Source organism: Fringilla coelebs, assembly GCF_963513975.1.
Source record: "Fringilla coelebs genome assembly, chromosome: 4".
NCBI lineage: Eukaryota > Metazoa > Chordata > Aves > Passeriformes > Fringillidae > Fringilla > Fringilla coelebs.
This window is the reverse complement of record NC_140032.1, coordinates 38061462-38083677: the sequence shown is the minus strand read 5'-3', so window position 1 is coordinate 38083677 and position 22216 is coordinate 38061462. Positions and strand designations below refer to the sequence as shown.

The 22216-nt window shown below is 38.8% G+C and overlaps 1 protein-coding gene across 1 annotated transcript in view; it reads left to right on the top strand.

The window, feature by feature from the left end:
- The window catches only part of PALLD (palladin, cytoskeletal associated protein), a 186112-nt gene that overhangs the window by 161614 nt on the left and 2282 nt on the right, over positions 1 to 22216 (top strand). Inside the window, exons 13-21 of the mRNA XM_084204387.1 lie at positions 2119 to 2220; positions 2780 to 2830; positions 4231 to 4452; positions 9335 to 9484; positions 13294 to 13388; positions 18363 to 18495; positions 19473 to 19680; positions 20383 to 20548; positions 21300 to 21433. Of these exons, the coding sequence (XP_084060513.1) occupies positions 2119 to 2220; positions 2780 to 2830; positions 4231 to 4452; positions 9335 to 9484; positions 13294 to 13388; positions 18363 to 18495; positions 19473 to 19680; positions 20383 to 20548; positions 21300 to 21433 (1261 nt within the window). The remainder of the gene's footprint in view (positions 1 to 2118; positions 2221 to 2779; positions 2831 to 4230; positions 4453 to 9334; positions 9485 to 13293; positions 13389 to 18362; positions 18496 to 19472; positions 19681 to 20382; positions 20549 to 21299; positions 21434 to 22216) is intronic.

Here is a 22216-nt window from a genome sequence, read left to right as displayed (position 1 = left end):
GGAGGTCACCAAAATGGTGAATTTGCATAAGAAGCCTGCACAGTCTGCACCTCTATGACTCTTTGAGCCTCAAGAGCCATTTGCTTTCGACTGTTCATTACTCAGTGGATGAACATGCACAGCTCTGTTTCACTCCAGGCTCATTCTACCTTGTGCACAACCACTGGATGATGGGGGGAGCAGTAGTGGTAACTGGACATCAGAGGAGGTACAAGGCAGTTCATCTTGAAAAACAACCCAGTAGGAATCAGGCGTCATTTTGTTCTTTTGACTGGTAGAATTTTGACCAGTAGAATAGAAATAACCCATAGTACTAACTTGCAGACTCAAGGGTTAATGACCTGCTTGAGGAGTCAAGAAATGAGGTAAAATGAGCTTATCAAGCAATGGAAATGCACAGCCACAAAGAGCTCTGTTCCTTTTTATGCACTTAAGATACACAAGAAAGATAAAATACTAAATTCTTCCTGCTCAGAGTCGATGAGAAGCAACTTCCCTAAGAATTTTTACAGTTATTAAGACACTATCTTTGAAGTAGGAATTTCTTTTAAGAGGAAAGTAATTTTTTAAATGTTAACTGTCACCCCTCTTTTGTCAATAAAATATTTTTTTTTAAATTTGAATACCTTGGGATGCCTTTGTGTCACTTTGAAAGGAAGTGGAATTTTACATTTCTCAGGACAATGCCCAGAATTTTACTAAGTTTGCTACTAGGTCTGAGCTGTGAACTGTGGGAGTGTAATTCAAGAAAGTCCATTGAGTTAGACTACCTATCAACGTTGCTCAATTTTGGTTTTTAATAAGGTCAATGGAGTGATGTAGGGAGAATGGTCAGAGTGTCTGCTGCTTCTGTTACCTTTCTCCATTGACTGCACAGCATCTGGCAGTTTTTTGTAGCAGTATAGCAAAATCACTGCTATATTGTATTAGTTCCTGTTTTTTCGAAGGAAGTCGGTTGAGAATGACTGTCAATGCCTATTTTGGAAAGTGAGGGAGAAGTTTGGCCTGGGCAAATGAATGGAATGTCCTGAGAATGCCCACATGGCCCAAGGTAAAAAAAAAAAGAGACCAACTGTGATCAGATGATGTGGGAGCTTGAACTAAATAAACTCTGTTTTGGCGCTTGCCTTGAGGCTTTTGCCTTGCAGATTCCTGTCTTGGGTAAATTCTGTATGTGTAATCATGGCAGTGGGCACTTGGAGTGACTGCAGAAGAAATATAAGTGAAGAAAAGTTCATTATTTCCTTAGACACTTGTAACTGAGACAACACTGCTACGTAGTTATCATGAGTTTCAGCCTGCTGGTTTAGCTGCAATATGACATTAAGACAAAAATTAATTACATGAGATTTTTTTTAAAGTATACATGCAGCAGATGTAATGCTTACAATTTCCATTCTTCATTAACTTTTCATTTTTCTCCTTAAATGAGGTGTTTCACCATGAAATGAATTTGTCTTCCATGGACTTGCATTTTTTTGCTATGCTGATTTGTAAGAAAGTGTCTGAAATGCAGTTGTAAATGCAGGAAGAAAACTAATAATGAAATAATTGATTTGCACATTAAGATTTTCCTTTCACTTGTTTTCTCTTCTTAGTGTAAATTGTCTTTTATAAGCTGTCTCCTAAATTTCTGAGAGAGTAAGAAGAAGCAGAAATTTAAAAATCTTGAAGAATACATCTTTCTGTATTTTGGACAAAATATTCAAGTAGAGTAGAGTCTCCTTATCATTTTTGGCAGTGTTTTCTGCCTTGTGGTTCTAATGTAAAAACTGAGAAGAATGATTTGGATAAGATTTGGGATGATTTGATATGCCCTCTTCTGATGGCCATGATTTAAGCAGTTCCTATTGCTCATTCCTACCCAAGTTCCTGGCATGGGGATGGAAACAAATGGCAGAGTCAGTGTAAGGGTTGCTTAAGCCAAAAGAGCCACTTGTAATACTAAAAAAATGCATTACAAACTGTGGTAGAAAATTTCTGTTAGAAACATATTGCTGCTCTCTTTTATCAACATTACTTTAAGCATTGCTTACTGTGTACTGCTTTGTAGCTGGAGAAATAATATCTTTTCTTTCTTTTGCCTGGCCCCTCATCTCCGTTTTATTTTTTGTTCAGAGATTAACATATGAGGAAAAAATGGCTCGTCGATTGCTGGGAGCAGACAGCGCTGCAACTGTCTTCAATATTCAGGAACCAGAAGAAGATCCGGCTATACAGGTGCCACATAACTGTACAATTTCACGGGAAAAAATGCCTTTCAGCTTTTCTTTTTTACTGACTATGATTGTCACTAAAATAAAGTCCTACATAGGACAACAAATACACACAAAATAGGCTGGTTATTGATTACAGAAGTCATATGTTATCTATTAGTAAAATAAACTGGAGGATCACATGTCTATTGCTCAGTTTTTCCATAAGGTTGAGACTTCTCGAATGTCTGCTTTCTGCTTTAAACTCTTCCGTTTATTCTGTTCTGTCCTGACCTTTTAGTCTCTGAAGGCAGAAATGCATCTCCTATCTTGAAACCATCTTCTCTTTATTTGTGTAATAGGCACTTTTTGGGTGCAGACCAAAACCACAACAGAAAGTCTGCTTGAAAGGCCAGGTACATGCTCTCCATTGTTCAGATGCCAGAGCTGCTATTCAGAAATGTGTAGCATTTGTTTGCTTATGTTGCTGCACAAAGTGCATTCTCCTGATAAAAACTGAGGAACTGTCATGGATATCTCTTGGTCTTCTTTCTGCCTCTTGATCTTTTCTTCTACCCTTGCAGGAAGCTCGCTCTGTTGGTGCTTCTGTAGTGAGTCCCATGGATATTCAAAAGGTTATCATTTTCACCTTTTTCTGTCTTGTTTTTTTGTCTGGTTTTTTTTCTTTTCCCTTTCCATTCTGCTGTTCTTGGTTAATAACAAGAGGTCATCTAGCATTAATAACTGTGGAGAATTGGGTTGCACTCCATTTATGAGGATGTTCAAGTTGTTCTAGAAGCCTGTGGGAGTGTAGACAGTTTAACAGCAATCATCGTGTGCTCCACTGTCTTTGTGCTGTAACAGTAACATACACTGACATGATACTAACTGTGTCATATACTTCAAGGCTTACTTTTACAGTGCACTTCAGAAAACAAAGAAGTTTTAAAACTATCTGCAGTTTACAATATATTCCTCTGCTCTTCCATTTTTTGCGATTATGGAGGGTTATGGTTAGTTCTGTAACCGATGGCAGAAACACATCACGTCATTCTCAGACCAGAGGCAGCGACAGAGGATAGGGATGTGAAAGGATACTTTGCATGACATGCATGTTCTGTCTTAAATACAACAAGAAGCAGAGACAATGGCCAAAAGTAATTTGAAAGAGTGTCTGAATTTCTGCTGACTGAGAAGAGCATTGACTAATTTTTTTTTTTCTCCTTTTGAGCTATTTTACATTCTGACATTATCACTCTTATCAGTAATATTCCAAGCAGGAATTCTGCAAAGTAACAGTTCAAGAAAGCAAATAACAGTGTAAATCAGTAAATCATAACAAATTCAAGCAAGTCACAGTGTTTTACACTCGATGAACCTTTCTGCTCTTCTTGCTATATCTTCAATACGGTTATGGTAAATTTTGTTTCTAAGGGAGGATCCCACATGAAGGGGATCTTAGCAACAGGAGTAAAGGGAAACAACTATCATGGACTGCCACTGTTGCAATTTTCTCTTATATTTGTCCTCATTTTTACAGGCAACTGTAAACAAAATAATTTTATCCTTCTGGTTCAGCCTCTGGTAGAGTTCTATGCAAATAGCAGATGTGAACCATATGGTCTTCTAGCCATCTGGAAACAAAACCCACCCTAAATCTGTCTGTACCCTCAAGGAAATATTAGTGTGTTCCTTTTGTCTTTATGAACTGCCTCAGAATACTTTTATTCTTATAGGATTTTTTTTTTAATGGAAAGAAAGCAACCAATGACTTTCTTTCCCCTTATAAATTAGACCTTAAGACAACATGAAATACAGTTTTTGCCTCATACCAGATGTCTCGATTGTTTCATAGGGAAGCTATTGGAGACATGGATTATAGTGTTTTTCTTCAACAAGATACAGTTTCCTTTTATATGTAAAAACTTAATGGCTTGTTGAAGATTGGTAAAATAAAAAAATCCAAACATTAAGAACATATCTTCCTGAGCAATGTGTTGAAGCTGGACACTAATATCTACCTCTCGTTTGACAGGAATATAAAGTCTCCAGCTTTGAGCAAAGGCTGATCAGTGAAATTGAATACAGGCTGGAGAGATCTCCTGTGGAAGAATCAGATGATGAAGTGCAACATGGAGATGAACCTATTGATAACAGTATGTCACCATATTTTGAGATAAAACTGAAGCACTACAAAATCTTTGAGGGAATGCCAGTCACATTTACATGCAAAGTGGCAGGAAATCCAAAGCCAAAGGTAAGAAAAAACAGTAAATCTTTCTAGAACTTCTCTGAAGAGCTCTGTGTTGGTCCTTTACCATCAGGCTCTGGACTCTGTGGGAGGAGTATCTTACAGGAAGAGGAGATATTCACACTTGAAAAGAAAGTCTTCTATCTGGCTTAAACTGTCTAATCTCTTTGGGCATAACTGGAGTTATTCAGTCAAAATGTAGTAAAAAATGCTACTATGAGGCTTCTGCTCTCAGTTACTCTCTTGAGACTTCTTCTCAATTATTTTATCTAGAAATAACTCAATTATTTTATCTAGAAATAAAGCTTCTGTCATTTTCAGAATTACCTCCAGGGTACATTTGTGGCACAGAACGCAGTGCAATGCTAAGAAAGCCCCACGTGAGCTGGCATAGGAGTCCCAAAAGCCACCTCATCTTGCTAGCATAATTAGTTCAGGCACGGTAACATGCTAATACAAAAGTATGTGGGTTTAAGTTCAGAAGCCAGCATAGTATCTCTCATTCTTCAGCATCTACACACACTAACAAGACTGGATTTTACTGGAATGTAGAAGAAGGCGTAATAAAATACCATAAGCTCCCATATATCCCAACAGCAAGATGAGACATGATGGTGAGGTTTTAATGATGAACTTCTGAGGGAGGGTTGGGCTTGGGAAGCATTTCCTTGTAGCAAATATAAAAGTACCAGCTGCATGATGTCAGTAGTCTGGAAAAATGCCCTCCTTGGATAGGTTGCGTACGACCATTTCAAAAATTGCTTGGCAATAAACTGACTGATTATGCAGCAGGCAAACAGCAGCAGCTTCTTCAACTCCCCTGCCAAAGCCAGTGTCTTCCCTGTGAAGCTCTCACACCTCTCACAGTGACCTCTCATGGATGGGGGCTCTTATCTTCTTAGACAAGACCAATGATGCCCTGTCTGATACATAGGACCTTCATGGAAGCACTCACATCCAAATCTGTCATCTAGTGTGAGTTTTATGGGTACTTAGAATTTCAAATAGAAAGAAATGCAAGTGAATTTATATGGCCAATGATAGGGTATGATACTGTACAAGCTGTTAATTTAAAAAAAAGGACTTTATGAGGTAGCAGAGGAGGAACAACAGAGAACTAGGGCTACACCTACATCAGCAAGGAGTGCAAACCAGAAGAAGAAAATCTCTAGAATGAGATATCCACCCCTACACACGTCAGAAGGTTTTACTCCAGGCTAGCTCTAATCTCGTCCCACAGACTGGAGCAGATGCACACTAGATGAGTTCTTGGAGCACATTTTCTGGCTTAGTTTCATCTGAAAGGAATCCAGTTCTGTGCTCCAAGAGCACAACATGATGTGAACCGCTGCAAAGTAAGCGGGGTAGATCAGTATACTTATATCAAAAAAGCACTCCTGCTTCAAACTGAAGACACACACAATGAGAAGATAAGCCCAGTCTGACTGAAACCAAACTTTTCATGTCTAGCCTTACTTCTGAGATGACCCTAGGTAAGAGTCTGTTGTGCTGAACAAGGGTGGAATGCAAATGGGTCTGTTGCTGACAGAAGTGCAGTGTGTGCAGAGATATTCTTTCTGCCTGAGGCTTATGACTAAGTTGCTAGATGGCCTATTATGAGTCAGCCTTAGTCAACTTCACCATTCCCTAATTTCCACAGTTTCCAATTAAGGTGTAGTTTCTCTGTGTGATTTAAGACAGATGAAAGGGGATGTCTTCTTTCCCTCACTGGGGCGATAAGGATTGCACAGCCAAGAAGCCACATTCCTAGCACTTCCCCTGAAGCCTGCCCTTACAGAGGAGCATCTGATGTGAATGCCCTGTGATTCACAGCCATGTTCTGTTTTCCTGCAGTGTCAAAGCGTGCACATTAAGAAGTGATTTGCTCTTGCACCTGGGACTCTGGCCCTTTGCTCCATTCACTCACAGATGCTTTGTGTAATTTGTTAAGTTGCTTGGGATGGAACCAAGATCAGTCCTATTGTGTGGCTACTTGTTAGCCAGGCTTCACAAATGTCCAAGGCCGTGTCTCCCCCTCATCTGCCAGAGCATTCCAAGACAGCAGTTTTGAAAAGCTCAGTGGCTGAGGGCTGCCCTTCTGCTGTCATTTGTTGAAGCTGAAGTGTTGCTTGTGAATAAATTTTTTACTCTGGCAAATGAAAAGCTGGAAATAATTTACTAACTTGAAGCTCCTCCCTTCTAAGTATTCTGTCAGGTCTGCCAAGGAATGGCTTTGGGAAGGACTGTAGTGTTTCTAAAATCTGGCATTCATTACAAGGGATTTTTCTAAGCAGAGTTATTGGCTTGATTATTTTTTCCCCTGAACATGCCATGTAAATTGAATACTGATGTGCAAATTCTGTCTTCATATGTATGACTTTTTAAATCTGAGCCTGCTCTTTGTTATAACCTTTGGCATAATGTAAAACTATTTTCTCATTGAAATGAGAAACCTGTGGTGTTATGGGAGGGACTATGCAATACTTCTTTTTAAGGGATTATTTCTCCTCAGAATTAAGACAATGCCATACAAGAGGTTAATTGAGGCACAAATGTTACATAAATCTCATACTGCTCACTCTTCACATGGCTGAATATAATTCTTGGTGATTAAAAATGCTTGTGCTGCCCAAGATCAAACCTCCCTTTGTACTGTGTATACCATTGTATTCCTAGTCATTGCACACTGGTTTCTGAAAATCTGGTGCAAATAAAAGCAATCCAGATGCAGTGCTTACGTAGGTTAATGGTACATATATTGAAAGTTATCCTAGAAAGAAAATACTTCACTGCAAGGACCATTGTCTCCTGCAGTGGTACTGTTTTACTTATTAACTCCATGCAAGATAAGGGTAATATTAAGGATTTATTGCTCATATGGGATGCCAGTGCTTTTAAACTCAGTTGATATAAGTTTTGGACAACATATACATGATGTTTGGATAGCTGGTTCAGTTAATATTTCTGTGTATTTCCATGCATGTCTCCTGATATTTCTGATAAGTGTACTGTTATTAAATAGTTACTACTTAATGCAGTAGATTTCCAAGCCACATTATGACACATGTAAAGCATGCAAGTTAAAACTCATTTTTTGCAGCAATGTTGTTTTAGCACCCATTAGCATGTGTATATAAGTGATCAAATATCTCTTGCATCTCCAGTAAGTGCTCTGTCAGCAGACAAGAAGATGACTAAACCTTTTGTTCAGGCCACAGAGCCTCTGCAAGGCTGCTGACAGACAAAATGGGAAACAAGTATAACCAGCTATTGAGGAAATGAAATCATTTCAACTTACGCATAATGCTTGTTATTATAAAAATCATACACAGTAATAAATGTTCAAGAAAATTTTCACTGATTTTCACCAAAAAAATCCTCCACTGTTTTTGTTAAATTCAAAAGTTTACCCTTTGCTACGAGTCAGTGAATTTCAAGCTTTGAAATGTTGGCACATATGAAGAACCCAGCAGATTAAACTCTATCAGGAATGGAATTGCACATTGCTCTGTCACTTCATTTTTTACTAGAGAGCCAGCACCCTTTCCTCACTCTTAAGATTTAAATTCCCACTTCAAGAATGAGCTTGAGCAAAATGTGTGTTTTCCTCATGCTAAATAGTCCAAGCAGGACCAGGACAAATACAGTTGTACTTTGAATGAGTTGGCCTCCTAAAAATGATGTAGGAATCTTCACAACTGTCTCAAATGCTGAACACAATTGATGTTATCTGTAGTACACATTTCAGAAACAACAAGTAAATAATGTTTTACTTAAATATGGATTTGGGCAGCTGAGTACAGCCTTCCTAGTATAACATTTTTCAGATATTCCTCTGTGTGTGCTCACGCATACAACTTTTACTTTTGATTCCAGCAGATATCAGTTTGGGATTTTACTTTATTATTATAATGTAAAAAAAAACCTCCTGAAAGCTAGGTCAATTTTTTTTCGCCTTCAAGTTTGAGGCACTAAAAGTACAATTTTTTTGTGCGTAATTCATGGATTACTGTAAGATATTATCCCGCATACATCATTTTTTTGGCTCACTGAAAGTATATCTTGGGTCAGCCAGAGAATAAAATTATGTATCAAAAGTACTGGAAGAGCCCTCTGTTTGATAGCCAGTGTAAGAGTTCTGTGCAGCTTGGACCTGTGCTGGTGTTGGCCTGCAGCTATTAACGGATGTCCACGTGCTGCTTTGCTTTGAAGTATTTCCTATGACTTTGCAAAGCTGTCCACTTGCATAGCTGGCCTGTCACACCGGGGTGACATTGTTAGCTTCAATCATGTCACTACACTGAGCTGGCCCCTCCACACACTGAGCTGCTCATTGCCAGCTGAGCAGCTCTATCCCCTCTGGCATTTTGGTCCAGTCCACTCAGCGTAATGGATATGAGACAAAACGGGTGTTTCAACAGTGAGATCATTGCTTCTATTTTATTCATCACTGAATTAATTAAGCCTATCATTACCTTGGGTTTTTTATTTATGTTTTGATTTTCTGAAAAGAGAGCAAAAGCATTCTCAAGGTTTTTCTGCAACTTCTTCAGATTTAGGCAAAATAAATGTAAAGTTAGTAATCTCTGAAATCAGTAAACTCTTCTTTGTAATGACATTTAGTTTCAGTTCTTCAAATGTTCAGCCCTTATGCACCTGTACATTCTGTTGGAAATCGTTCAGGCTGTTGTTTCTCTTTGGACCACTGATAATCTTGTAACTGTTAGTGAAAGTGACTCATAGAATGAGGAGCTGATCAAAGCAGTTTTCTTTTACTACTTACCAGAGAGCTTTTCCGCAGTTAATTTCGTTAGTGCTATTAAATGAGAAATTATGGCAATGTGAGCACCCACCTCTTACCAGCTGTGCTTTGCTTTTTTTCCTGTAGATTTATTGGTTTAAAGATGGGAAGCAAATTTCTAAACGAAGTGATCACTACCGAATTCAAAGAGAACCTGATGGAACTTGCTCACTGCATACTGCAGCCTCCACCCTGGATGATGATGGGAATTACACTATTATGGCTGCTAACCCACAGGTAAATGAAGGTTTGGCTCCAGAGCAAACATCCCTCTGGACATAAATCTTCAGAAAACTATCTCATCTCACATATGCATGATTTAATTAAATGATGAAGTCACCATAAAGTATGCAAGTTAGATTTCTGTTTTCATCTTGCATCAGTAGGGTGGGACCTTTCTATCTCCAAGGGATTAGCAACTCAACAGTAGTTTTTTTCCTATGGTTTGAGGTTTCAGAGGGAGGGGTATCATTTTTTAATTAGTCTTACACTAGTTGTTTCAGCTGATAACATCTCAGTATTCTGATAATATCTCAGTATTCTGAGCACGGATAGCACAAATATATAAAGGGAGGAAAAGATCCAGTTTACCAGCAGAAGTAACCCAGTCCAGAGATTTAACTTTCTTTTGTTCATCCTGCTCACTGACTGAGGCCAGTTTTTTTGAAATGAGTGGGAGTATATCACACCTCAACATGCTTACATCAGGCAGATTGCAAGTCTGCAAGGCAAAAAAAAAATCTAGCACTATTATGTAGCAGTCCTGTGTTCATCTTAAACAGTGCTTTTCTGAAACACAGAGCATTACTGGTTTAGCAATGCCATTTTTTCCTTACAGATTTAATACAGGAGTTGAGGTACACAGCAGAAACCTACTAGTTGATTAGACACAGCCAAACTTACAGGTCCCTCATCCCACTTTTCCTACACCACAGCAAATTAAGGGGAAAGAGTTGCATGTGAGAAACCAAAGCAGTAACATAACTTTTGGGATGTAATGAATTATTTTCTTCTGTAGTGCCAAATATCTTGCCAAGACTAGGCCTGCAAGCAGAATCACACTGTAGAATAACAAACTGTATCACTGAGACAGAGTTTAATCTAAGCAGGAGTGTTGTGCTCTGTTATGCACGTTGCTAGGTTACTCAGCATGACGCTGCCATTTTTGTCTCAGTCTTCAGCTTGTCAGTCCTTCTCATACTGCAGAGGGCTTGTGAATACAAGGGGTTGTACACACAGGCAACACACAGCTTTTGGGTAGATTCTATGACCTGCAGTGCTTAAATATAGGTGGTTTAATTATTATTTATACATATGTAGAAAAGTAAAGAAAGAAAAAGAAATATTAATGAAATAGCATAAGGCCATGGAATTGTTCAAGCTGGGAGCTTTTACACATAGATGACATTGTTACCAATACTTGGTACTATTTAAGTTGTGAAATTTCAAAACAGGTTTAAAAATATATGCATGCTCAAGGGAAGAAATGTTCCTGTTCATCTTCCTCTAAGTGTTGTCTCAGTGCATGCAGAGTTTCACTGTGTAGTGTTACTGTGTGATCCGAAGTCTTGGAGAACTTGGTGAACAAACTGTCTTTGTGTTTGGGCACTGTACTCTGTCCCTGAATATTTACAGCCTACTTTGGAGCATTTGTTGTTCAGGATAATGTTCATTCAATGACACAACAGTGAGCCAGGTTACCAGTTCTGGTCATTGATGGCACTGCTTTGTTAGTGGATTTTTGGATGTACTAAAATGAGCTGGGTTTGTGTGGTTCCCATCTTGGAGCTTGAAAAAGCAGCTTTGTTAAATGATAAAATTCTGTGCTTGTGCGTTTTTCCCTTTTTTGGAGAAGAACCAGAAGCATCCTCCTTTTTACAGTGTAATTCCCAAGCAAACATACTTATCTCTTCCACTATTTGCTTGCTTTTACTATGCATTTAACAGTACAATGGAGGCAAAGAAGGGCTGTGAGTTTATGTACTGGCTTTTCACACTCAAAGATCTGGATTCCAATTCTTTTAAGTCATCCTGAGTGGAAATAATTTTGGCAAAGTCTTCTCAATTCTAATGGAAAGTTGTCCACATCTCAAAGCTATCACAAACTTAGGCAGATTTGGCAACCTTCGCTCTCTTAAGAGAGCGAAGTACGTAAATATAAGGGAGCTCACATCAGAACTCTGATGGACTGGTAGATATTTGCTAGGCTGTTACTGTGTTTGGTCATTGCTATTGGAATCATCAAACTCTAAAGCAAATGACATGCTCTCAGCTGATAGACATCAGTTTTATTAAAGTAAAGAAATCAGTTTTATTAAAGGATTCAGTTCATAAAACCTCTGCCAGTCGATGCCATCTCATGACCTGGGCTAACATGATAGGATTTATGTGTAAAATGCCTTGTTGACAGACCCTGGAGATCGTCCATGGTAGTTAACACAGCAGGCCCCATTGCCCACAGCATAAAGTGCAGTGAGCTGGAATTAAAGTTCTGACACACCACTGGGGTTTGTTGTAAAATTTGCCATAGAAGTTAATCCAGAGCAAATGGACCCTGGGCCTAGACAAACACAAAACCTTGCCTGGTTTAGGCCTTTAGTTAGAGATCATATCCCTTAACTGAGCTCTTTCTATCAACTGTATGTGCTCACATCAAGATCTTATTTTCATCTTTCTTTTTATCCCATTCCCTCAGCTTCTTTGCATTACACACCCACAGTCCTCAGGCTGGAGTTCCCTTAGTTTCTAGGACATCATCTCATGAATTACTTCCCGCTCATTGTTTCCATCCTCTGTGTCCTGTGACTTTTCCGAAATCTTGGCTTCCTGCCTTTATCTTCCCTATCCAAATTCCTTATTGCCCTTTGTGTTTCCATTTGAGACACCATCATCTATTGAGATATGTAGAAATTATCCCAAACTATGTGTATTCATCACCTGCCTGAAAAATATTAATATGCAGTGGTACCCAAAATAGAAATTCATTTGTTCCAGATGTCTTTAATGGTCTTGTAACATAAGGGGGAAAATAAAGCTTTTACATAAGGAATTGCTGTGGGTCTTGCACAATGGCTTATTTTAATGCAGGGATTTTTCCTTGTGAACTAACTGGGTCATGGGAATAGAAGTGGGACACAGACTTCATTTCTAAGGGAACACAAAAGTTGTTGCTATTTGAAGGCTGCTTGTGAGCCTGGAGAAATTGTTTTTTGATGGGCTTTGGACAGTTCTTAAAGAACTGCTATTTGCAACCCCGCAAGTACTGTGATAAAAATATTTGTCACTTCTGTGCTGGCAGACTTGAGCATGGAGCCCACAGCTTAGAGCTGCAATACACTGCAAAGCTGATGTGGATGTTGCTTTACTGCTACCAACCCAGGGGGCAGAGATGTTATTTATTATGACCACCAGATGCTTTTACCCCTTACAGGGCAGTCTCATCCCAAATCTGTTAGGACTAGAGCTTCCAGTGGAAAACCTGACTTCTAAAACACAAAGTAAAAGAAAAAAGGGGGCCAAATACATCAGAGCCATGTTTTGTTTATCATTCATTGAAAAGAACCTGAATTATCACCAGTGTCCATCAGCACAGCTGTGCCTTTCAGTGCAATTCCTCAAACCAGATTCACTCTTCAGAGAGGACCTGTTACGTACCTGTCAAATTCTTTTGGCTTTCACAATTATGAGGGGTTTTTTGAGTTTTGGGCCAAAGTAGATCAATCCACTTTAGAGGCAGCAATTCTGTTGGTAACTGCCAACAATCACCATGGGCCATCTTCTGCCCACTTGCCACACACAGAGGAAAACTCCTGCTCACATCAATAACAGTCAATAAGAACTTGGAACTTGATTGCCAATGGTATTAACAGTCTTTAAAAAAAACCAAAAAAACATGAATGCATTATAGTCACAGTCCTTCCAGTCTGTTCTGTGTTAGCTTGGAAGCTGATAAAATGGGTAGAAAAAAAAAAAAACAGACCAGGTTGAACCTTTATTATTACATATTTTAAGTCTTTTAATGATCCTTCTCTCTGTAATCCTAACAGGGCAGAGTAAGTTGCACGGGCAGGCTGATGGTTCAAGCTGTAAATCAAAGAGGCCGCAGTCCTTGGTCACCTTCAGGTCAGCCTCACATAAGAAGGTATTTGATGATTTTTTTTTTTCTTTTAATAATATGGATTTTGTAAAATAACTGTGGTAAGGTAAAGAATGTGAGGTAAGCAGATAAGCTAAAAGCATGGCATTCAGGAAGAAATGTGACCTCTGCTGTCTGAAATTGCTACAGAACTTGCATTCAGAAGTATAAGCAACCTCTGAAATGACATGAATTTTAAATATCTTTACATTTCCCTGTCTCCTCCTTTCTCTGTGGTGTTCACTAGTTACTGTGTATCTCAAATTACACTATCAGCTGTTGGGAAGGCTCCTGCCTCATAGGCTTTTTAAAAATATTTCATGCAATTAGGATTGTACCAGGAACCTCCATCTTCTGCAGCTTCTAGGAAGTGTTCATTTAACAACTGCATACCAAAGAGGTTTATCAGATTTACATTAGAAAGATTTTAGTTTTTCAGTATTTAATATTTCAGTTCAGTTTCTTATAAGGAATTATGAGTCAGAAATAAAGTACTAAACTTATCTTTGGTGAGTTTACAATTTTTCCCATATGAAGCTATGGGTTATGTTTTTGGACCATAGAAGGGAATTTTTCCCTTCAAATAATTTTTTCTTTGCCCAAAGCATTTATGAGGCTGTTTAGCTCAGCTTAGACAGCTTTAGATTATACAAAAAAAGTTGATTTTGGTTATCAGAACTGTTTCAAGGCAGTGTGAAGGCTCTGGTTTCTGGATTCTGCTGTAATAAGACATGTGTTTTGCTTAATGCTTCCAACAGCCATAGAATTTCAATATTGCCCAACTAATATACAGAGAACATGTAATTACACAGTCAGTATACAACCAGGAAAGGACTTCTGTAACAGTTAGTACTGGTACTAGTATGTAATGTAGAACTGCTGCATGTAAAACAGGCTCTCTTCCCCCTCTGGTAGCTTATAAAGTGTTAGGAAGTGAGGCTGGTTGGTTAAAATATCTTGTCAGTCTTACTCCTGCATGGAACAAACTGCAACCCTGAAAGCATTTCCCAGCATTTCTCTGAGATGGCCACCAACTCCCTCTGAGTGTGTCACCTTTGTTAAGCCCAAAGCTTAGAGTGCCTCTGGAGGGGAGTATCCCGCCAGGCTGCACTGTGAGGACAGCACAGAAAAGGCTGGGACCACCTGCTGTAGCCTCTCCAGTCACTAATGCACTTAGCACCTTCAGGTAATGGGTAAAAATGGAAAGTCCACATTAACCCCTGCAGGGAAAAGCTGCCACAAAGAATCAGGTTTCAGCTGAATAAGTCAGTGCACACGGGACGACAAAGGAGAAAGAACTTTAAAAGCAAAGACAATGGGAAGGTAGGTAGGAGTGAAAGCATCAAGCGGCTGCCACTCCTGCGTCTTCCTGAAGAACAAAATCTGTGTGTCTCTCTTTTTGTGAGGAACAGAACCCTGAGGTAATAATGGAGGAGGCTCTTTTCAATCTCTCCAAATGCATTCAAAGTCCAAGGCCACTTCTGGCTGGTATTTTATTTTCTAATGGAGACAGGTACTCAAGCAGCCGCTATTGCTTTGGGTTGGGTGTCCAGTGAGTAATGAACTAGAAATAAGAGATTTCTGTAGAGCAGTTTAATTAAAATTAGAGCAATAATTGGGGATTCTTGTTTCCTGTAAAATAACCACGTTAAGGGCTTATCCCATTATCTTTGCTCTGGAAGAGCAGTTTCTGTAAGCATTCAGCACAGAATCTCTGCTTAGTGACAGTTCTCACTACACCCATGCATGGAAGGGTTCACCCAAGACTGATGAAATGGGAGCACATAAAAACTTCCTAAGACAGAGTCCTGTCATTGGCTTTTCTAATGCAATATCCCAAATTACTGTTCTCCCATATACTGTGGTATTTGTCATGTCTATTGCCACTGACTTTTGACAAGTAATATTCCTATGGCACTATGATATTATTTCTATAAGATTTTCTGCTTGAGAGTAACAAAACCATTTTTTTGCTTCTTCTATTACGAGTGTAATTATTAGCTTAATGAATTCTATTACTTGTTACACTGTTGACAGGCTTTTTCCTGAAATATATTTAATCTCTTACAGAATGTGTTCTGGCAGAACTCTGAGGTTTTATTTCACTCTTAATGTATTTTTCTGAAATTTGCTTAGCTGACAAACATCACTTTCTTAGTATCGCTTGATGTGGGTGGCCACTTTTGAATTTTTTGATGTGTACAAAGCTTGGACTCAATCCCTTAGATGACAAGGTGCTCAACAAACGTTGTTTGTCACTTAAGCATGGTAGACAGAGTCCAAAATAAATCATAAAATACATGAGATTTAAAGAAGATTTAAAAACTAAACATTCCTATCAACCTGCTCTCAATTAGGGGATTAATTTGAACTTAATCTCCTTTATTCCATATTAGTGACATTATCACATGGCCAGTCATAAAGTCTTCTTCATCTTCTTACTCCCAGTGCATTGTACTGTACCAGCCCACGGAGTCTCCCCTGGACACATTTAGTACATGATGTCAGTCCTGCTGAAACTAATCTCTGCAATGTGATGGCCACATTGCAACTCCAAAGAGCCCACAGTGAATCCAAGTTATTCCAGTCTTTTGCAATTTGTCATTCCTAGACATCTGAAGCTACTTGGCTCTACTCATTTCATTATTTGTTTAAAACCACAAAATATTTTAGAATTGAAATGACCCTAGTTTCACCTCTCAAGGCAAAGGCTTAAAAAAGAGTCTGTGATTTTAGGGTAAACTTACAAAGAGGTAGAAATGCAACATTTGTGTTCACAAATTCTTCTTTGTTTTCCATTTTATGTAACATAAATTCCCCACACACACCTCCCAGTTTTGACCAGTGCTGCCTTTTCCTGCAGCTGCAGCAGTGAGTCGGTGGCTTTCACACTTCTGTAGTGCCAGTTCACCAGTTTGGCTCAGCTTCACAAAATCTTACAAAGCATCAGTGACTTGTACTTTGTTGGCATCTTATCAACAGGATGCTTATCAATAATGTGGAGGCAGATTTTGCTCAAGTTGCTTGCACTGTGCAGCACTCACTTGACTAGATGCTATAATTTCTAGTTGGTCTTGCAGAACTCATTCCCAAACAATAGCAGTACACTTGTTCCTTGCTCTCCATCTTCTATCCCATCTACCTGGCCTCTATGTCTCCAAAACTGATCAGGACCTCATCAATTAAAGCTCAGAGTTGCTTATGAGCTACAATGTTGGATCTACTGAAGTAGCTTTAGACATGTTCAAGTGGCAAAAACTATGAGGTGCTCCAGACATGGATTTAGGCACCTGGAGAGTTACATGAGCCCTTAGTGTAAGCAGGGATGTCAGTCTGTGTTTCCCATTTCAGTATCCAGTCCTACATTATTAAGCAGTATTGAATGGATATCTACACAAGCTCCCCCAACCCCTCCATTTGCCTTTAGTCATAGCTGTCTGACAACTGTGATGATCATTAAAAAGTCAACATTGAGCTATTAATAAGAGAATACCATAGCACAGCTGATGCTTGGCCAATTCAAACACAGCAATAGCAGAAAAAAGGGCAACAACAGAGCAGGGCAAAATAAATCAAGTTCAAGCAACTCTAACTGCAGCCTCAGTGGAGCACAGCATGCAGCTGGAGTGTTTATCTCCCATGCAGTAGTACAGCATGTTTTCCAAATGTGACCATTGAGGGTTTTAGGCTCTTTTTTGTTGTGAATTATTTTAACTTGGAGAAATGACCTTGGGCAGTAGAAAATGCATATGGGCACCTGTACTGCAGCATGGACACTGCAGACAGTGGCCAAAACAAAACACTGGTGGAAGTTAACAGGATGTGGGATTCAAATAAGAGAATTTCACTGTAATGTGTCATTGATAAAAGAGGTCTTTGGAGGATATTTGAGTAGCTCCTCTTCTTTACACAGGATGTTACTGTAGGCAGCAGCTGGCTCCAGAATGGAACCCACTGGAGCTGATCAGGCAAGGACAAAAATGGGCATAAAATTTGTTTCAAGATTATTTGATTACTAAATCACACAAATGGAATCATCTAATTTCAGTAGAAACAAAAATCCAGTTAAATGAGAAATCACTTAGAAAAAGATTTGATGGATTAAATTAAAAGCAAAGAATAGCCAATGCTGAAAATGGATTAAATGATATCATGGAAGCTTAAGGTGATTGATACTGTGTATGGGACAGGAGCTATTTTTCTTTCCTTTGTATTATTTATCAAACTGTTTATGGCATCTTTAAAAAAAATCAAACAAAAAAACTAGCAACCAAAGTTTTTCTCCCTATTTCTCACAATTGAAATTCTCATTGTTTTAATTCCACAGTTTGGTGTCATTGAAAATATTCAAGAGTATCTCATACAAAAAACCTATTAAATGAGGAATAAATATATCCACAGCAATTCAATACACAGAATTTTCTGCACAGCCTTCAGTAGTGCAGAACAAGAGAAGATAAGTCTGATGTGAAAGGTCTCTTGTCAATTGAGATGAGTTAGCTTTTAGCTGCTGCTATTTGCTGAAAGGGAACCATGATTAATGAACCGTCCATGTACTTTCTGGTGTAATCAGCAGCAGTGAGGGGATTAAATACACAGGACACTAGAAATGGGGAACTGAAGCTACATGCCAAGGCCTGCCAACATGTTTTATTTGTATTTCAGTGATTTAAAGACTAAACAAAAATACTATTATTTCATAAAATTAATTAATATAACAAGCTATTATTCTGTAGCAATATTGTTTTATAGGTCATAGTTTGTCACAAGATGTGAATTAAATTAAAGTAATTAAATAACTGCAGTCATAATTAACTCAGTCTGGGCCAAATGCTACCAGTTCATGTGTGTAAATATGGGGTGATTATTGTATAGGTTAACGAAGTGGTTTAAAATTCAAACCAGTCTTATAAGTGATTATGGTTCTTCTGATTTAGCGGAGAAAAAAAATAATTTACCTTTATTTCATGTTATTTTAAGACCACGATCTCGATCAAGGGACAGTGGTGATGAAAATGAACCAATTCAGGAACGATTCTTCCGGCCTCATTTTCTGCAGGCTCCTGGAGACCTGACTGTTCAAGAAGGAAAACTGTGCAGGATGGACTGCAAGGCAAGTGTCATGCAAAGGGTAGCAGCAGCCTTTTGATAACATCAGCTGACTCAAAAACCACATTGGTTTCTTTTCAAAGCGATTTTGCCTATTGGCGGTTTCGGCTCCTGTTAGCAGGGTAACTAATCACATTGCTTATGAGTGAGTAAGTGGACAATAAAAGTTTCCCTCCCGTCCAATGAAAGTGCTTCAGGCAAATCTTAGAGCTCAGAGTAAACTGATTTACAGAATTCAGCTACACAGGGGTGTGGAGGGAAGCAGCACGCACTATAAAGACAATGCGTTTCTACACTTTAAGTCTTTTTACTACTTGAGTTTTGAACCCCGTTAAAAGTTTCAAACAGTATAAACCTGATTTATGACTCTGCTGAGCAGAAATAATTCAGGCTTGGGTGACTTGTTTACTTTATGCTGACCTATTTGGGAGAAGCTGTCTGCTCTGAAGCAGTCCCCACAGCAAGTGGCACAGCTTTCCAGAGTGCAAGACTTGTCCTCACAGACCAAGCATTAACTAGTGCAGGTGGTGCTGTCACCAAGGCACACCTCAGTGGAATGCAACTTCAGAGGTCAGTAGTTAGTCAGCTAACATCTTTTTGTCTGCAAGCTTTCCAACAAGAAGTTAATCTAGAAAGGAGTATCTTCTCATTCCACCTGAAGAGCAAACAACAAAAAAGACAAAAGGTGTCACCCTCCCTTTTGTTTTGCAATGTATTATTATTTAGCTTCTAGCCTATCTACACACTGATCTTTTTTCAGTCGCGCCCATAAGACATCATGGAATTTAGGGAGTTGGCCAGAAAGTTAAGTAAATGACTACAACTGACTCAATGTGTAAATCAGGACAGAATTAGATCTTTAAATCATTTGGTACACTTGCAGTAGCAAACCAAACCAAACTTCCTTGAAGAAACAAGTCAGGACTCCTCCAGTGTTTCATGTGGCTAAAACAATTTCCCACTGTTCTCTTTACACTCAAGGTTAGTGGATTACCAACTCCAGACTTAAGCTGGCAACTTAATGGTAGACCAATTCGCCCTGACAGCTCTCACAAAATGTTGGTGCGTGAGAACGGGGTGCACTCCTTGATCATAGAACCGGTCACATCCAGAGATGCTGGAATCTACACATGCATTGCCAGCAATCGAGCTGGTGAGAATTCATTCAGCCTGGAGCTCACTGTTGCAGGTAACATCTTCATGCTAATCTTTTAGACTGAGCACTGCCAGGATAGTGTGAAAAAAGGAAACATGAATGATGTCAAATGACACATTGAGGGGTGGAGGGTAAGAAAAGGAAACCTGGCAGTAACAGAAGTATGGTATAAGTGAGCCATTCATGTTACGTTGTGGCATAAGTTGTCTGGCATGTAATGTCTTTGCACGCAGTTAAGAAAAAGGGGCTGCTGGCCTTGAGGCCACAAACCAGACTATTTCCCTGGATGTTTCTATGTAATGACAATCTGTGCAGACCCACATGTACCCCTGGGCAGCCAGTGGAAATGCCTTGTGCATTTCACAGCACATCAGACTAATGCCACTGCAGACTTCTGCTACAGCAGTTCCTTCTTCAGTTAAAAGTCTGTGCTTTTGTGGACTATAGGGGAGCACTTTTTACCAAGCATAGTGCAGCCAGTTTATCTAGTTGTCATGCTCTACATTTCAATTATTTTAGTACAGAATCAGCTTTTTAGCACTTCTTTTTCCCCCTATTAAAATAATGATGGGACTGTTTTCTTCAGAGGAACCAAGACTGAACTTCATGATTAATGAAGACAACTTACATTTCCTGCCACTTAGATCTTTCATAATTCTTTTTGGCACACTGCTGAAAGAAAGGCTATGTTTTCATAGACAAATGTCAACATAACTGCAATCCTTATTTTCACAGCTAAGGAAGTACAAAAAGCACCTGTATTTATAGAGAAGCTTCAAAACACAGGTGTGACTGAGGGATTCCCAGTGCGACTGGAGTGTCGAATCTCGGGGGAGCCATCTCCTCAGATATTTTGGAAGAAGGAGAATGAGTCACTTACGTACAACACTGACCGAGTGAGGTTAGACTGACTTAGAATAACCTCCCCAGGTGTAACTTCAATGATGATTTATCCTGTAAAACAAATAAAAACCTAAAAGGTCACATGAACACTTTGTGTAAAGGGCAATTCATAAATATTAACTAGTGATTGTAATAATTTATGACATTTACTCAAACTTGCAGCCAGCCTGGTGCCTAAACCAGAAATAAAATATGTCTTGTTTTCCATCATTAGACTTACACAACTACCTTTGCACTCTTAGCAAGAGGAGAACTAGTTTTACTCTTCCTGGATCAAAACTACAGAAATTTGCTAGTGAAAATCAAGGTTCCAAAGGAACACTCTGTGCTTTTCAGCAAAAACTGTGATTCATAATTCTGCTGTACAGTTAAGCAACTACAATTCAGTATTTTATATTTTAAGATCTTCCTCGAGTTTCTTTATCCTTTCCACAAAAAGTCTGGGTAAGATCTGGTGTTCCTGCTATTCCAGATGTCTTAATCCAGAATCATGAAAGAAAAGTTACTTCATTTGTTTTTTGTTCTTTGTTTTCAATACAGGATATTAAACTGCCAAATTGTCAAACATACTCAAGGCTTTATTTTCCACTTGCTAAGTTCAGAGGAAGTTCCATTTTAATTAAAGTTTTAATTAAAGTTGGACTATAATCAATCTGTAACTAAGATTGCGTTGGTTTATAATGCCATTTTAAAATAGCTTACACCAGTTTGTGATTTAAATAGTAATTTTCTACTTTTCTTTTTATTAGCATGCACCAGGATAACTATGGCTACATTTGCCTGCTTATTCAGGGAGCTACAAAGGAGGATGCTGGCTGGTACACTGTTTCAGCTAAGAATGAGGCTGGGATAGTGTCTTGCACTGCCAGGTTGGATGTTTATAGTAAGTGGCTTCAATTTTCATGATCCTATTAATCCCCACAAAAGCAATAGTCCTGTAAGTTTTGGGTTGTTCACAGAATGGTTTACATTGGTCTCTTTTTCTTTTGTTTATAGTTTCTCCTCAATAGTAAACATCCACTTCAAGACAACAAATGCTCTGTCAAAGTATATTTCACCATCTTTCAGACACCTAAAGCAAAACAAGCTTGCATGCTTTCTGGTTTTGCTTCGTACATTAAATATAGCTAATTAACAACAGATAACGGCATGATCATACGATTTTTGTGAATCATTATTACTATTGTTTTGCTGGCACTTCCCTAACCTTTTGTATTCTTTTGTACATTAGTCTGTAATACACCTGTGACAGCTACCAAAAGTGTAGTAGATGTTTTTATGGCTTTCTGCTTAATTACTCAGTTTGTTCCAAAGCAGACCCATATTTTCTTAAAGAAGTATCTCTTACCAGTCTTCTCATAGCAAGAATTAACTTGGAGGGGGAAGGGGAGAGACTGATAAAGGATGGTTTCTGGGGTGGCATTGGAATTGGGAATTGAGAATAAGAGATTTGGCTCAGCATTCTTCAGTATACAAGGGATGGCAATTGCAACCAGATAATTTCATTTTATATGCAGCAACTCACCCTAGAACAGGCCTGTTACTCTAACAGGAGTGCACAGAAACAACCTCCTTGCTGTCACCCTTCTCAATGGCACAAGGAAATAGGAAACAATGCCAAAAAGTAACACAGACTGTTGTATTTACTTACCACATTGGAAGGTGA